Here is a 17,947-nt window from a genome sequence, read left to right on the forward strand (position 1 = left end):
CACTGACACAGCGAAGTTAAGAGAAACAGATCATTAGAAAGACAGAGACGAGCCAGCCCGTCTAGACCGCGCTGCCCAGTGGAGACGTGACGCAAAGCCACCTGTGAAGCTTAATTTTTCACCCCATTCAAACGTGGAAAGAAGCAGGTGACATTTGCTTTAAGGATGGATCTTGTTTAACCCCACCTGTTCAAAAGCATCAGTCTGTAACCCCCCTGAACACCCCTGGTGCGGGGTTTCCTGCTCTTTGCCACGTGCCCTGCCGTGGACTCGGGGTGTTGCACACCACCGGCTCCCCTCCACTCCATCAGGCCACGTCTCCAGGCTGTGACGCCCGATCGTCACGGCCTAGACCCTCTTTTGCAAGGGTCCAAGGTCTGTGAAACACTGAAGGAATCAGGATCCGGGCTCCAAGTCCTCCGGGTCCACACTGCTCCCACTTCCAGGCCTGGGAGAAACCCACCATCTGTCCCAACCCTGGGTCCTAAATCATAACGGCTGAGAAATTCCGCGGAGGAACCCCAAGGCTCTGGCTTGGGAGGCTGGTAGGAAGCTCAGCAGGAGAGGCCTCTCCTGTCCCATGACCCAAGTACCACAGTGGATGCTTGTGAAGAGCTGGGCCCCCTTTTGCAGTGGAGAGAAGGTTAAAGGGACTGAAACCTGAGAGCCGGGGCCGCTTGGTCTGAGCCCAGCTCAGACCTGGGCAGAGCTCGCCGGCTTCCTCCACGGCATGCGTGGTACCAGTCTTGGATAGAAGGCCCCTGGTCCCGGCAGCCAAGGAAGGGCTGGGCCTGCTGCCTGCCCGACAGCCCTCCCAGCAGCTTCTCCCTCCCAGGGCCCTGCCCAGTGCTCAGCCGCTCCCTGGACTCGCCACTACAGGGCCTCGTGCCCCCAAAGCTGCCCGTCAAAACCACAGACAGGTGAGTGCAGGAGAAAAGGAATTTGAGAACGAGCGCTTGGCTCAGATGTCAAATCTATTGGCCAATAATCGGCCCTCTGGGACCAGAACGGCAAATTACTGAGGAAAATCAAAGGAGTCTTCCGGCCTTTCAGTGACCTCTCAATGTGGATAGCAAGGCAACAGGAAGCCCTCAGGCTCGAGCGCAGGGTCTGCTCTGCCAGGGTTCTGCGCCCTCTCTCTCTCCCCCTGTCTTTCTTGCACCCTGCAGCAGAAAAGCCCAGATGGGGAAGCTGGAGGGGGGCAAAGGCGCTGGGGCCCAAGCAGACCCCATGCCCGGCCAGGTGGCCTCCAAGGGGTCAACTAACAAGGAACAAATCTTCCCTGATCCCCAGACGAGGGGGAACACACCTGGGGTCTGCCAGGAGGAGGGGAGACCCAACCCCAGGCCTGCCCAGACTCCCTTCCCCTGCCTCCAGGTGAGGAACATTCTGGGGACAAGTTTGCTGAGGATCCAAAAACAGACCCTTATGGAGAATCCCAGCCTCCGGTCGAATATAAACGGCTGCCATCCAGGCCCTGGGCTGGGTGAGCAGGTGGGGGCCGGCCCCCTTTAGACCCTTCCCCAGGGTCTGCGGGCACTCACCTGGGTGGCCACCTTGCCGTAATCAATCCACCGCAGGGTGGCAAAGTTGGTAGATTCCGCGCAGTTGAATCCGTGGTTGAATCCGGCGTGGTAGCCGTAGGGGAACGTGATCATGAACTCCCCAGCCTCCTGCGTGATCTGAGGGGCAAGAGGCCAACAGGTGAGGGGCGAGGCCTGACACAGGGCATCACGGGCTGATGGCAAAGCCACAAGAAGCCACCGAGGAGCACAGCAGGGGGATGTGGGCTCGAGGACGTCCCAACAAGTGCCAGGCAGCCTGACTTTAGGAGCCAAGTGACAGGCTGTGGCCTGGTGCTCGCAAGGCTTGGGAAGTAGGTGAGGCGAGTGGCCAGGGCGGCAACTGGCTCCCAGCCCCGCCCCTCACTGAGACCCCACTGGGCCCCGAGGGGACAGTCTGCACTCTCCAGACGGGTGAGCAGCAATGCTAGGATTCTAGGTACTTCTCATTTGGCGGCGGGGTGGGGGGTGGGTCTCCTGCTTTGGGGGTAGGTGGCCTGGCAAGCGTCCATCCACTGTGAGGTGTTCACACGGCGCCGGGGCTGGCGAGGAGGGCCGGTCGGCACTGGCGGAGCTCGGAGCCCTTGGAGCCCAGGGCGGGTTCGAGCCGGTAGCACGGCGCCCAGCCCTCGTGCGAGGAAGGAGCAGGCCCACCCCCAAAACGTCCCCAGAAGCTCTCCTAAGTGGCCCCGCCACTGTGAGCAGAGAATCTGTCCACTGCATCCCAAGACATGTGTCCTTCCAAGTGAGGGCAAAGAGACTGAAGTGACACGTCAGTGGGCCGGGAGGACACGTGTCAAGGTCACGACACTGCAGGACGAGCGCGTTTCCAGGCCTATTCAAAATGGTCTGGACGGCCAGACTCTGGTCCAGCCTCTGCGACAGAGACCCCAAACCAAGAAGTTGGGCGTGAGGGACCGGGGTGGGGGACCCACAGTGATGCCAGACAGAGGCTTCCAGAGGTGCCAGCCCGAGGCCTGGAGAAGGAGGCTGCAGCCTCCTCGCCGGGCCCCTCCCCACTCTGCACTGACTACCCCCGGCCATCAGCAAGCGCTCCAACAGACCAGTGTCCGGCAGACGGGTGACAAAGAGCAGCGGCCGCCACCCCCACTCGCTGTGTCCCGGGACGGGAGGCAGGGCTGCTGGACTAGAGGCTGTGACGTGGGAGTGACCCTCTGGGGTCAGGAGGGCCAGTCTTCTCCTAGGCTGAGCACGTGGTGCATATCAGGTTGTCTGGAGTTCTGAGAACGGGGCCCAAATGCACCCGCCCCCCCGCCCCTCGGCGATGTTTCTCTCTAGGGTTTCACAGACACGGACCGCGCTGCCCATGCTCTGCGTCTGGCCTCTTCCGTTCGGCACATCCTCGGGGTTTATCCGTCCCGCCGGGCACATGGGTCGTCTGCTCCTCTTCGTTCCTAAAGGGGTCTCCTGCTGTGAGGATGTGTTGCTATTTGTTCATCTAGCCTCCTGCTCACAGGCCTGTGGCTGTTCCTGGTCTGAGGCTCTGTGAGCAGAGCTGGGGGCACCTGTGGATTCATCTTCTCCCGGTGGTTGCTTGCACTTCTCCGGAGTAAACAGACTCCGGAGGGGGCACCGTGGGGCCCCAGGAAACTGCCCAGCGGCTCTTCGCAGTGGCCGCCCATTTTGCACCCACGTGGTGGGAAGGGCGAGTTCCCCCGCCCCCTCGGCGGCATATGGGGTATGGGGTATTCGCACGCAGTGGCCCTGTGGGGTGGGTGTGATGCTCCGGCCCCCTCCCTGAGGTCTGTGGATGCCGTCCACTGCGTCCTGCCGGCGCCTGCGCACGCCTCCTTCTGCAAAGTGTGTCTGCTCAAGCCTTCTGCCCCACTTAGAGGCTCTTCACCACTCTGTCGTAGTTTTCGGGGCCTGCTAATAACCCGAGAGAGGAGCAGAAATCGCTGGATTCATCTAAGTAACCAACGAGGAGTTAAACCCTGGCAGGGGAGGGTGGGTGGCGGGAGGTGGCGACCGGGGGTGGGGTGAGGTGGAGGTGGGGAGACTTCCAGAAGCCAACCACGGAGTCAGAAATCAATCAAAACTGACGTAGCTTGGAGAAAAGCCAGTCCTTAAGAACACGGAGATATCTTTCTTTGCAAATAATGAATTGTACCCATCAAGGGAAGTCAGCGTGCATTAAGTAATATTTTTAAATTCCTGTCCAAGTGACAGCCGCATGCGGGGATGAAGCGACAGCAGAAGATGGGGGAGGAGGGGACACGTAGTGTCCCCAGGGCCCAGCGGCCGGCATCCTCGTTCTCAGGAAGGGTCCCCTGGGCCAGCTTCTGCTGCAGGACTCGGAGCCTCGTCAAATGAGATAAGTAAAATTCAGGTTTGGGGATGCGCTTTTAAATGCAATTACTGATGTTCTTATCCTACTTGAGCTGATTCTGTAAAGTGCTATCTCGCTTTCCAGAACGCCTCCGTGCGTGCACTGGCCTGCTTGAGCTCAGGGACGCAGCAGGGTCCCCATCACCGAGCTGGAGCCCCCATGGGGAGAGGCACGCTGAGGGCCTGGTCCCCCGCCCGATCCGGCCCATAAATCAAGCCCCAGAACAGGAGACGTGCTCACTTAGAGCAACAAGATTATGTCCCTGTCAGAAAATCTACATCCTGGTGGCTCCATTTCAAACCCACGGTGTCTGTCCTCCGTGTCACCACCGTCAACATTATCCCAACAATAAATTAGAGGGCGCTTGGGATGACGGATAGGCCGTGACGCAAAGCAATCAGTAGTGGAGGGAGCGCCAGCCCCAGACGCCAGTCACAGAGGAAGCCCGGCGGTCGGCTGCTTGTGCGAGCTCTCCAAGAATAAATGAGGAAGCCCGTGGCAGATCACAGAAATACACACTTTTAATTATTAAAAAGCTCTGCTATCGATCTGCTTTTTCTTCTAGAAGTAAATACCATTACAAAGATTTATAAGTGGAGGGCGTCACTCTGAAGGCCGCCAGGAATTCAGATGAGGGGCTCCACGTGGAGCCTGACGCTGCAGGGCCCGGAGCCTGGTCCTGAGTGAGCCGGCGGCCCACGGAGGGCTCCCTGCTGCTGGACAAGGGCCTTGGGACGAAGCTCTGTCCGGGCCCCGTGGGCAGCCGCGGTGGCTGCGGAGTCCGGCCTCTCTCCAGTCACCAGCAGCCCCTCTGGGCCAGGAGGCCGCCGCCGCCTTGGGTCACGCTCAGGCATTTCGTATACAAGCTGCAGGGCCACACTGGCACTGACCCGGGAGAACGAGGGTGCCCGCCAGCTGACTCCTGCGACCAGCATCCCTCTCCAGGAAGCACCACTCTGGAGAACGTCCGCGACAAAGGGATGCGAGAGCAAGTACCTCTCACTTCCGTGAGCAATGCCGTGATCTGTCTGTGAGGTTCCTGGCAAAGAATGATGTTCCAACCAGAAGACGGGGGCGGGTGGGGTGGGTGGGAAGAGGGAAGCATGGAAAGCTGCGTTCCTCAGAGTGAAATATCCCGCTACCTAATAAGCATGAGCAGCAGCTGCGGCCCCGATAGAAAGGCGAATCCCCGATCTGTGTGCTGATGCTGCAGGTGGTTTGACTGAAACGTCAGAACAATTTCTGACCTGCTGACACCCTTGGCCAGAGAGAGGCACGAAGGTCCGCCCCCAGAACTCGCTCCTGCGCCTGACGAAGCGCTCTTCGGGGAAACCTGTAGAAGCTGGATTCCTGGACAGTCTCCTCTGCCCCCTGCCCTCGGTGCCACGGCCCACACGCCTGTCCGGTAAGTTCCGGGCACAGGCCTCTCGCCTGGACCCACGCAGGGACCGGGGCGCAGACTCCCCCGTCCAGGAGGGCTGTCTGCGGGGAAGGACTGGCCTGGAATGACGACAGCTGGGCTCACTTCCGGGGCAGAGGCGGCCTGGCCCCGGTGCTCAGCCCCCACCCGCCCGCCCTCCGCAGGCAGTGGGATCCCTGCCAACCCGGCTCCCAGCGTGGCCTCACCCCTCACAGCCCCACACGGACCAGTGGAGCAGCCTCTGGAGCAGGAAACTGCATGAGTTCACAGCCTTCACGCTGCGAGGGAGCCAGGCGTTTCATTTCTAAACAGGTATTTGCTCTTTCAAAAGCGTCTGCCCGGGCACGGGTGGGCGGGAAGGGACTCCCACGGGGAGCACCGGCTCCTCAGCGCTTCCTGCCAGGTCAGCAGGCGCTGCCCCGACCGTCCACTCCCCAGCCCGGCCCGCAGGACCTGCCGACATTCGGGTCTGGGCGGGAAGGAAAGTCAAGGCCCCTCCTGACGGCCCCTCTTCCATCCTCACTCCCCACCCTGGAAGAGCTGGAGGCTGATGGCCCTGCCCTGGCTTGCCATCGTCCTAGAACCTTCTCCAGGGTTAAGACGCCAGTTTCCTGGGGCACTCGTGGTCACCAGGGCACGGGCCCCAGAAGCCCCTCCACGAGCAGGTGGTCTGTGCTCAGCCCCTACGTACCCGGCTGAATGGGATCCCATACTTCTTGAGGATGATGGGCGAGATGAGGGTCATCTTGTGCCGAAGGAAAGCATCGCAGCCCTGGGAGCTCCCGGGGAAGAAGCCTAGAGCAGAGAAGACCAGCATCAGCCTGGCGGGACGGGGCGGGGCCTGCCCCGTGGGACGGGGCGGCGGGGCAGCCGGGACACCTCTCTCCGGGCAGCCCTTTCCTCTGAGGCCCCGAGGGAATGAAACACACAGGGGACTGCGGGACGGGGTCCTGGGTGACGAGGGGCGCACCCACAGCACACACCCGCGGTCGCAGACAGGGTGCGGCTGCCCAGAGACCGCTGCCCACCCCGAGCTCCCCTCAGACAAAAGCCACTGCGTTGCTTCCACACAGTCACTCGGCCACGTGAGAGCGCAGCCCGGACACAAGACAGGGGAGCTGCTGCTCTTGACCAGACACACGGTGACCACGGTGAGTGGGGTCCCCCACCACCCCCCAACACTGAGGAGTCCACAACAAAGAGGGGGGCCGCCTGAGTGGCGTAGGCTCTCCACCCACGTGGTCCCACCGCCACCAGGCAGGTGAGGACACGGAGGCCCGGGAGACAACCCGCCCACCCTTGGCCCCAGACACATGGGGCCAACGCAGGCCACGCCCACAGCCCCTAACCCTCTGTCTGTGCTCACAGCCCCTATGCTCTCTGCCCCACGATGCGCCACGTAACTAATTTACAACAGGGATAGCCTCCGCGAGCCTACGGAAAGCCCACCATCAGCTCTACCTACCCAGAAACCGTGCTTCACTAACGCAGTTCAGGGACGTTCCCACATCGCCTGTTGGCTGCAACTCAAGTCAATGACACGTGTGTCTCGTGGTTAAGAAAAAGCCTGTCCCAGGTTCTGCCCATGGTGGCCAGGCGCCTCAGCTCAAACCCGCACAGAGAGTGGGCATAGGAGGGCTGCCACATGGCTCCTCGAGGTGTGGGATGAGTCCCCACCACAGCGGCACCAGCACGCGCTCCCGAGCGGCCACCTCCCTCTGGGACTGATCCCCAGACGCAGGCAGCCCCAGGGCCCTTCTGGAAGCCGATCCAGACCGGGCCCAGCCTCCAGGCCAGCGCGCACCCTCGACGGGCTGCTGGTTAAAGAGGGCACGTGTGTGTGTATGCACGTGCGCACCCGCGTGGCCCCACCCACACGCCAAGGCTGCCAGAGGCTCCTAACCGCAAGGACACAATGGCAAGGCTCTGGAAGGTGCCAGGGCTGACTGAATCCAGCAACTCTGCTCTGCACTAGAAGCATTTCAATTAGAGTTACGGCTGCCTGCCGCCCGGCCGCCGGCCTCTCTGCAGTTCCTCTTTTTAATGCACAATTTAAGTGGCTCTCATTAAAGCTCTAATAAAGAAGCACATTTTAAGTGATTAGCACCAATAACGCGCCAACACATTAATGCTCTCCCCGTGGGCTGCACAACTCTCCCAGCGAGCCCACTCGGAGCACGGCTATTCATTTTCCTTATTAATCGCAAACCCATTCCACCCATCTCAGTAATGGAGCCCCCGACGCACACCCCCAAAAAGTTTGGAAGGGACGCCTAGGAGGGCAGTGAGTCACTTGCCCTGGAGCCTCCCCCATCCTTTCTCCGAGGAGGGGAGAGCAGTCCTGAGTGAGGGGCTGCAGAGGAAGCAGGAGGCTCCTGCCCCTCCTCCAGAGCTGACAGCCCCTTTCCTGAATTCCAGGAGCCGCCTGACTTAATGAGTCTGGATTTTTCAAGAAGCAAGGACGGGGCGGCCTCCCTGCTAGCCGACTCTTCCTCTCCCAGCCCCGGCCACTGAGCCTCCCTCAGATGCCCAGGAAGCGAGCCAGCATCCAGGTCGGGGCATCAGAAAGGACCCGGCAGCAGCTCCGGCTGCAGGAACGGAGCACAGGGCGAGCTCCAGGGAGAGCGGCTGTGGCACTGTCTGGGGTCGGCGGGGGGCCCCAGAGGATCCTGCTTCCGGCTTCTCTTGCTTCTCTAGTTGGCGCTCTGATCACCCAAAACTTTTCTAGTAGAAAAGGCATACTGAGGGAGAACAGCCGGGCATGGCTAAGTGCAACCCCCTCTGAACAGGAAGAACAGAGAAGCTGCAGGCAAGGCCCGGGGGTGTCACGGACATGGTCCCCAGAGAGCGCCCGCACTGATCCCCGTGGCTCTGCAGGTATGGGGGGCTGAACAGTGGCCCCCAAGACATCCATGTCCTGATCCCCGCAACCTGTGGAAGGTCCCCTCAGTGGTAAGAGGAACTGCAGACGGGATAAAGTTCAGGCCCCTGAGATGGGTATGGGCCTAGACCACCCAGGGGGCTGGTGTCATCCGGAGGGTCCTTATAAGAGGGGGTCAGAGGGACACTCGACCACAGACCAGGGAGACAGAAATGAGAGCGACGCGGCCCCACGCCCAGGATGCAGCTCCTCCAAAAGCCATAGAAGCCAGGAATTGGGTTCTCCTCCGGGGCTTCCTGAAGGAGCCAGCCCTGCGGATGCCTTGACTTTTAGCCCCTAGAGGCTCACTGTGGACTTCTGACCTCCAGAAGTGTAAGAAAATAAATCTGTGGGGTTTTTTAATGAGGTTTTTTTGAGTAGTTTAAGGTTCACAGCAAAACTGAGGGGATGTGTGTTGTTTTAAGCCACTGAGTTTGTGGTAACTTGTTACATCAACAGGAAGCTAATACAATAGGAAAAGACATTTTAAATTTGCATTTTAAAAAACATAATGGGAACAAAATTAATTGGGTTTTATTTTCGAGCTCAGTAAGTAAGTTAAATCAGCCTTTGCCATGCCCGCCTGCACTGGAATTTCTCCCGGGAGAAGCATGTTCCTGAGAGCGGCTCCAGCCCTGTCCATGAGGTCAAGGTCCCAGTTTCCAACATAAAAGGTGACATGACAATGGCCTCTGCAGAGGAACCGGCCCAGGGGCACCTGCTCAACTCACCTGACGGCCTCCCTCCCACCCGGGACTCTGCCGACCCCGCCAACCCGCTGTGAGAATCTGCTGGGCAGAAAGATGGGCCGTTCCCACCCCCAAGTCAAGTGCAGGCAGGGAGGCGCCCACAGAGGCCGGCAGCCGGCTGGCAGGGAGCCTCACCAACACCAGGCCATGGCTTCGGACGGTTCTGTGGCCACCTGGGGGTGCCAGCTGCCTACTGCTGCCACGGGGGTCGGGGTGGCCTGAGGCCCCGTGCTATCTCTGCGGCAGACTCTCACCCTCACCAGGGTGCTGCCTGAGAGGGAGGGGCTGTTCTTGGCTGCACAGCGAGGGCCCGCCCGCTGGGCCAGCGGGGTCTGTGAACGTCTGTCCAGGCACTGACAGCCGTCCACCCTCAGGACACGGGTCTCCATGGGGACAGGACAGGTGCGAGATGAGAGCGATGGGGGGAACAGCCTGGCCCCCCATCGGGGCACACAGAGGCCTCCGCGCCCCCCAGCCTGGGTGTCTGGCTTGTCTCTAAGGATCCCATGCCCTGAGGGCCGGCCTTTACCCGGGTGGTCAGAGCCCCAGACGCAGCCCGGGACCCTCTCCGACAAATCCTGTCCGCCCAAGAGGCCCTAGCGAGGGTCTCAATCCAGGTGGTGGAGGGAGCCTGGGTGACCCGACCCTGCACGGGATTAGCAGATGGCCCTGCAGTCCCCATGCGGCCGCACGGAACAGGTGCGGACCTCCAAACCGGACTTCTCGTGTTCTAGACTGAGCAAAGAGTCCATAAAGACAGAAAAGGGTGGATGCAGCACCAGGTGCTGGGGGGCAAGGGGAGCACGGGCTGCCCCCAGCCGGCAAAGCCTGCGGTCCTGTCCCGAACTCTGGGCCAAGAGGCTAGAAAATGAGAGTGTTGAAGCGACGGCATCCGTGTGGCTTTCGTGAAGTGACAGACCCACAGCGGGGGTCCACGACCTGACCGCCAGGGAAAGGAGTGGAACACAGCCAGGACGCCTGGAGCACATCACCCTCCGGGACACCGACCCCCAGACAATAGCGTGAAGCCGGGGAGGGAGAGGCCGCCTGCCCACCGCCCACCCTGGCCCCAGTGGGCCCCAGGTACCTACCGATTGCCAGACGCTCCAGGCGCTTGCCATGCTCTGGGGGGATGGCGTACCTACGAGAGAAGGGAGGCAAGTCAGAGGGGAGAGCGTGTGGCCACTGCACAGCTGAGGGCCCCAGGTGACACGCGGGCCCGGCACAGGGCAGAGCCGGGCGGCTGCGGTCGGCGTAGGGGAGGGGCTGTCGGGGTCGGGGGATGCCACATGGATAGGAAGAGGGGTGAGGTGGAGGCTCAGGACCCAGGACTTGGGGGGCAGTGACACACCGTCGGAATGCCAGGAGTGGAGACATTCCCCGTTAGGCGGCTTCGAAAGCAAAGCATAAAGTAAAGAGCACTGGATTGGAACCAAGGAGGAGGACGGAAGCATCCCGGGCTGTCCCCCCAGCCCCAGGAGCCGAGGGGAAAGAAGCTTCAAGAAGGAGCAAGACTCCACTCGTCACCCACTTTCATAAGTTGTATTTTCACACGTTTTTACGTTTGAAAGATGATTGCGGCTGTCATAAATAAAAAAAGATGTAAGGTGAAAGTCTGCAAACAGATGAAGCGAGAGTGTCACCTGCTGATGCGAGCCAGCGTGTCGGGATACCAGAACGCTTTCCTGGCAGAGGGCGGTGCCAGGAGGGACAGCCAGGGGCCAGGGGTCCAGAAGCCCCAACCCAACCGACGTGCCACCCCCAGACCACCCGAGGGCACTTGGGCAAGATGGAAACCTCCAGTTTCTTTTTTTTTTTGGCTACACCACGAGGTATGCGGGGATCTTAGTTCCCCGACCAGGGATCGAACCCTCGCCCCCTGCAGTGGAAGCACAGAGTCTTAACCACTGGACCTCCAAGAAAGTCCAGGAAACCTCCATTTTCAAGCAAAGGCGAGGCATGGTAGGGCCACTGTCCAGAGGAGGAGGGAGGGTGGTAAAGTGTCCAACGGTAGAGCTACTAGAGCATCCGAGTCCCGTCCCATCTGGGAGAAACTCCAGGATCCGGCAATCCTGCCCCCTGGGAACACTGGGCCACGTCTGACACATTTCTAGTTGTCACGACTGGGGGAGTGGTCCTGGCATCGAGGGGGTGGGGGGGATGCTGCTCCACACCCCACAGTGCCCAGGATGCGCCCTAGTAGAGAATGACCCACCCGATGTCAGCAGTGCTGCAGGGCGCGGGGACCGTGCTCCAGCATAACAACGGCAATCTCTGGAATTCTAGAACGAGGCCACAGGAGGATGTTCCCCATGGCTGCGCCCTCCTCCCCCACAGGGCAGGAAGCCAAATGGGGAGGGACACGGAACATGGAAGATCGCCCAGGCTCGGTAGCTGGCTGAGTCCACTCCAGCTGAAAGGTTTATCGTTACTTTTAATAAAATAAAAGAGGGCAAGGGTAGGAGATAAGGTGAACATTGTGCTGTCTCTAATCTAACAGGATAAAAATAATTAATTTCTGGGCATGTTTCACGGCCCTGGAGGTGGCCGTGGCACCTTTAATTCTGCTGTCGTCAGAGAATTGCCCATTATCTGGACAAAGAGGAGGTGACTCTTTTTTAAATGGCCTTTTATCACTTACATAAAGATGATAAAAATTAATCCCAATCCAAAGCACCTCTGTGGGATTAAGGTCCCCCCACCAAACAGGGAAATGAAACATTCTGTCCCTTCTGGGAAGATGCCCGAGGACAGGAAGGAACTTACGGCTCCAAGGCTGTGATGATTAACGCAATATCGCCAGTCTACAATGCTGCTTTCACTTAATTACAGCCTGTAATTGGGAGTTGTAAAGATAAGATTAATTGAATCTGGTGGATGTTAAAAGTTTAAAACATTGGAACGTGGCTCCTCTGTTATCGGAAAGTACAAACTGCAGGACACTGGGCTGAGTGTTCAGAAGAGCAGCCCCTGGAGAGATTAGAAAGGACTCGTGGATGGGAAGCCGGCAGCCATGGGGGACGTCTGGACCCCGATGGCCAAGAGCACGCTGAGCCTCCCACGGTTTGGAATGACCCGGCGACAGCCTGGGAGATGCTGAGAGGCCCCTGTGCTCCCCCAGCCCACACCCAGGGACTCAGCAAGCTGAAAACCTCAGACTTTGGGGGAAGGCGGGCAGAACTGGGGTCCTGGTCCTTAATGAAACACGCGCTGAGCGTGGGCCGTCCATTCAAAGGAGGCAGGGAGGGCGGCAGAGGCTCCATCTGTGCAGTTGTAACGGCTCCCCGAGTTCGGGCGCCAGGTGCCCACAGAGCCCCCTCTCTGCCATGGCCCTCCCCTCCGTGGCCCCAGGCAAGCCCAGAGCAATGGAGGCCCAGGTGAGCCAGCCTCCCAGCAGGGCCGACATTCACCACTGAAGGAAAAGTCCCCAGACAGAGGGGCCTCCATGGCAGAGCCTTGCATAGTCTCCAGCCTGGGGCCGGGGCGCGCTAACCTTGTTACAGCCCCGCCTGGCGTCACACCACTGGGTCGGGGCATCCCTGACTCTCAGGCTTGGCTCTGGGAGGAAATAAAAGAAGGCAAAGCAGCTCTTTGGGTTGATAAGGGCTGCTCGCTAACTCTCGAAGTAGGCAAGCATCTGTCTGGCCATTAGCGAGCAGGTTCTGGGGCCGTAAAACAGAGTCGGTTTTACTGGTCGCCAATATGGGGGCAGTTTGTCTCGCTCCCTGGGAACTCCGTCCCCATCACAAGGTCAAACCTCACGGCCAAAATCAATCTGCTTTGCCCGCCTGCGACCCCAGGCAGCTGCTCTCTGTACGTGGCAGCCCGGGTCGCCTGGGAGGCAAAGGGTGCTTGCATGTTTCCTTGGACAGACGGCCTGCCCGGGTCCACGTCCATCTCACGACTGGGCCGGTGCGAGGTTTCCCAGCCGGCGGTCAGCCCTGCCCAAGCCCACACAGAGCCCCCGTGGCTCCCCCATCCCGCTCACTGCCAGCACGAGGCTGGTTTCCCACATGTCCTGCTACACAGTGGCCGTCTCCTTGGTCCACCAGCCCCCGCCTCCTCCTGGGCTGACCACATCCCACCCCCAGATGGCCCCCGTCACCATGCTCCTCCCCAGGGACTGGGCTGCAGCTGGGTGCCTCCTGGTGGTCAACTCACTCCAGGCCAGCACAGAAGTCATGGCAGAAGAATCTGGACGTGTCGGATACAGGAAAGGGCAGAGCCACTCCCAGAATCCAGGGAGGGATGGGAGGGACAACAGACCAGGGGCTTCAGGGGGCAGAGTCAGAAATGGGGGAAACCCCTTGGGGGAGTCTGCAGAGGGTCGGGCTGCCCACACAGGGTCACGCAGGTCCCTCCGGCCATAGCACACGAACCCCGGTCCTGAGACCGGCCAGGCAGGCCCCTCTGGACCTTCTCCACGTATGTTACCAGCCCATCATGTGCGCCCCTCCCTCTGCCCTTTCTCTCCTCTGGTCAACGTTTTACACAAAGCACTTCTGGATGACACTCAACCAGAAAGTCGTGGAAAATTCGGCGCTGTCAGCTCGGTGTCCCTGGCAACCGCTCCAGGTGACCCCGCAGAGGCTGCAGCAGGCAGGACTGGACAGGCTCCATAACTCCGGGTTTAATGTTGTGGAATCGCCGAGGAGGCCGAGAGAGACGAATTCAGGCATCGTTTGCCAGACGCCTTTTTCAGAAAGGCAGTCGTCTGCAAATACCAGGGGCTTCGGCGAGAAAATAAAGCAATCTTAGATCCTCTATACAGCCCAGGAGGTAACGGCAGAGGACACGAGACGCATGCAAAGCCACACAACGGTAAAGAGACCGTCTCAGTCCAGCAGTTTCACTGTTCAAACGACCGGCTGACGGGAAGGCTTCCGGAGGTGACCAGAGTCCAGAGGCCACGTTCCAGAAGGAAGTGACCCCCTGGTCTGGGGAGAGATGGGAGGGCTGGCCCTGCCAGGTGGGCGTCCCCCAGCCTCTCCTTTCCAGGTTTCTTCTTTCACACTTGATGTCTGGAGTAGTGGATGTACCCCCTCCAATCACAGCCACCCCAAAAAAGGCAACGTGGAAACCCGCACACCTGGCATAGGCCAAGAGGGAGGCCTGGGGCCAGAGCGGCCAGCGATCGCGTCCAAGACCTGCGTCCTGACACGTGTGCAGGGGTCGGACGTGCTTACAGGGGGCCAGGGACGGACTGAGGCTGGACGCTGGAGGGGTGCAACCCTGGCCAGAGGTGGGCATCCCGCGGGCCCTGCTGAGGCCAGGCCGGAGTCCAGTCAAGAAGCTCTGGAAGCCAGGGGGCCGTGGGTGCTGTTTGGGCAGAGGCCTCAGTCCAGCAGGAGGGAGGCTCTTGGGCCCAGAAGCAGAGGTAGTTGAAAGAAAACACATCCTCTGCGGGCAGGCTCTCGCCTTGGGCAGGGGACAGGCTGCGTCCATCCTCCCAAGACGCTGCCCTGGGAAAGGCTTCCTGTCTGCAGTGGAGGATGCTATTAATGGTGTCATTTTCTTGGTGTTTTGTTTATTCCCCTGGAATGGCTTGATGGATGTGAATAATTATCAGACTATAAAAGCCAGCAAATGTGCTATTTTCTATTGCTCTAAATCATCAAACAAATAAAGTGTGAAACAGCATTTCTGAATATAATTTTCCCCTCTAATGGCTTAGAATTATTATCAAGAACAATGAAAATAAATAAGTAAACGCCTTGTGAGTTAAAAATTAAATGAGTGTGTCAGGAAGAGGAACATGGGCCATCGTGGAGAGCAGGGACCAGCTCGGGGCCATCGGTTCTGCAGAAGAAGCAAGGGGCTTCAGGCTATGCAGGAGCCCGGGCCTCTGGGTGTGGACTCCCATCGCCCAGTGCCCTCTGGCCCAGGGAGTGGGTGTCCGGGACCACCTCCCAGGGGGGAGGGCTGTGCTGAGTGAGGGGTGTGCACCACGGTACCTTGTGCCCAGCTGACCCCCGGGAGGTCCAGGGAGCCCGTGTACCATTGCCCTGAGACGGCCACATGAGACCTCGGGAGGCAAGGTGGGTGGGGCTGGCAGCTGCCCTTCCTCTCCTGGGCCAGGGACAGACAATGTCAGATGGGCCGCTGCCTCTCAGGCCAGCAAGAAAACCTGTGGTCCCAGGGCAAGTTGTCAAGACGAGGAATGGGACACTCCAGTGGAAGGCATCACACCCCCGACGGGGCCCGGTTGCTCGGCTGGCCGGCCACCCTGGGGTACACGACCCGTCAGAGTGTACGGAGTTCCCTGTGAGGAGGGCGTGTTGCCACGGTAACGAGGTAATTCCCACATGCTCCCGCCAGCTGCAAGGGTAATGAGAGTTGATGGGGTCCTGACTCTCAAACCCTGCTGCCCATCCCCGAGAGGCCCCCCTTGGCCTCTGCCAGGGCCCTGCAGAACCGTTTTGCTCAGAGCCAGGTATGAAGCGCTATAATACGGACTATATCTGTTCCCCAAGATGCGTGTGACTCTCCTCCGGGTGACAAGAGCACTCAGGACTTCTTCCATCGCCCAGCCTGACAGCTTCCACCGGCGCGAGGCTCGGCTCCCCGCCCTTCCTCTCTGCTGAGGAGAGCGTGCCAAGAGCAGGGGTCCAGCCAGGAGCCCTTTGGAAATGTCAGTTCAGCCCGACGCAAGTTGGAGGGTGAGGAAGTTAATTTCACAGTGTCTGCACAAGGCCGGGGCAGACAGGCCCCTTGCCGTTTAACATGCTATAATGACAGCGACGGAAACAAGAAGGCAGAGTCCACAGGAAGTGCCAAGACCACATGTCACGTTGGAGGCCACCTGGCACGAGTGAGCCACCGGCACGGGCCCAGGAGGCCATGGCAGCTCCGAATGCCAGCGGCCCCCAGCACCCCGTGTGCTGGGCATAGGGAAAAACGGTTTTTACTGCAATCCTCAAACACACACCCTCTCTAGCCATGCGTCAGTGGGACAGTCCTGGCGCGCTGCCCCGTGGTCTGGGCAGCCAAGCAAAACGAGCTGGTCACAGAGCAGACTTCCCCTCGCCCCCGAGTTGCCGAGGTGTCATCTCTGCGCTGGTTAGAGATGAGCTGGGCCAGAGCAGCCTCTCGCTCTGCTCCTCCGCAGGGAGGAGTGAAAGGGCCCAGAGAAGCACAGTCACAGGCGGTGTCCCCTAATGTGATCACCACGGAGACAAGCCACGACGCGTCCAAGCACTGCAGGTGCAGCATTTACATTAAATTCCAAACTATTCTGTATAAAAAATTCTTAGGACTGCCCTGGTGGCGTGGTGGTTGGGAGTCCAGCTGCCAATGCAAGGGACACGGGTTCGAGCCCTGGTCCAGGAAGATCCTACATGCTACGTAGCAACTAAGCCTGTGCGCCACAGCTACTGAGCCTGCGAGCCACAACTACTGAGCCCGCGTGCCGCAACTACTGAAGCCTGTGCACCTAGAGCCCATGCTCCACAAGAGAAACCACCACAGTGAGAAGCCCGCGCACCACAACGAAGAGTAGCCCCTGCTCGCCACAACTAGAGACAGCCCGCGCACAGCAATGAAGACCCAAAGCAGCCAAAGATAATAAATTTTTTTAAAAAAAATTTTTTTTAGAAGAAATACATTAAAAAAAAGAAATTCTTAGCCATCCAGGACTAGGAGGGACCTTCCCACCGTCACAGTTCAGAGTGAGGCAGGAGAGGTACTCTGGAAAGTTGGGGGCAAGGCAATCCACAGCACAGCGCTGAAGACACTAGCCAGTATAATAAGTCAAGAAAAAGATATAAGGGGACTAACAATCGAAAGGGAGGAGACAAACTTTTTCATGTCAAGTAGTATAACCTTCTACCAGGGAAAACTAAAAGAATGAGCTGGTGAATTAAGAACTGAACAGTCCAGCAAGGATGCAGAATAAAAAAATAAATAAAAATCAACAGACAGCCAGGCTTCCTCTGCACCAGAAAGACATTCACAGGAGACTATAAAACCCACTAAGGTGAACCTATCCCTTGTCTAGCGGTCCAGAGGCAGGAATTCCTCACCACAAACGAAGGCAAACATAAACCTGGGCACGTGCTGGCCACTGACAGAATCGCAGAGTCTGGTCCAGGAGACGGAAGTGCTCTCTGGGAGGCTGACACCGCCGGGAGATGCAGCCCCTCGGTGTCTCTGTCTGGAGTAGGACAGTGCAACAAACACACAGGCAGGCCTCAGAGTCGCGGCGGGCTCAGTTCCAGACCACCGCAATAAAGCGAATGCTATGATAAAGCGAGTCACACGAAGTTTTTGGTTTCCCAGTGCATAAAAAAAGTTACGTTCACAGTACTGTACCATACCATAGTCTAACAGTGTGCAATAACAGCATTATGTCTAAAAAAAATAGTGCTTTACTGCTGTAAAGTGCTAACCATCATCTGACAATGCAGGGTTGCCACAAACCTTCCATTTGTAAAAAATGAAGCATCTAAGAAGCACAATAAAACAAGGCATGCCTGTACAGCAAAAACCCTTGCCCCTGCCCACATCTTTCAGTAAAGGAGGTAACAGGTGTGACTGTGACATCGCCAGGTGACTCCAGGTACACACGTGGGCAGGACTAGTTTGTCAGGTACGAGCAGGCCTCACCATGACAGTTCAAACGTGAAAGACGGACAACTAACAGTCACGCTGACGGCAGGGTTAAAGGGGCACAAGTGGTCACCCGGTACCAGGCTGGAGAAATAAAGGATGTTAGAAAAAGCAGACAGGCTCGTCCTTGAAACATGAGGGAGCAGGTCCGAAGGCCGAGTAGGACAGCCCTGGGACCACCGAGATACCCCGCAGTCCCCTGCCCCACTGGGAGGGAGGAAGAAGAGCTGTCACCTGCCCAGTCTGCCCGGGAGGGGAGGCTGCAGGGCACCTGGCCCAGGGGAAGAAGGGGAGACTGAGCCCTTTCCTAAATACTCAGGAGAGCAACCCAGCCTGGTG

General features: G+C 59.0%; 1 protein-coding gene across 1 annotated transcript in view; it reads right to left on the reverse strand.

Moving 5' to 3' along the window:
* The window catches only part of KDM4B (lysine demethylase 4B), a 134,828-nt gene that overhangs the window by 48,263 nt on the left and 68,618 nt on the right, over window positions 1-17,947 (reverse strand). The window contains 3 exon segments of the mRNA XM_082650235.1: window positions 1,545-1,682; window positions 6,024-6,127; window positions 10,093-10,142. Of these exon segments, the coding sequence (XP_082506361.1) occupies window positions 1,545-1,682; window positions 6,024-6,127; window positions 10,093-10,142 (292 nt within the window).

The sequence above is a fragment of the Grampus griseus genome (genome assembly GCF_964374135.1).
Source record: "Grampus griseus genome assembly, chromosome: 3".
NCBI classification, from domain to species: Eukaryota; Metazoa; Chordata; class Mammalia; order Artiodactyla; family Delphinidae; genus Grampus; species Grampus griseus.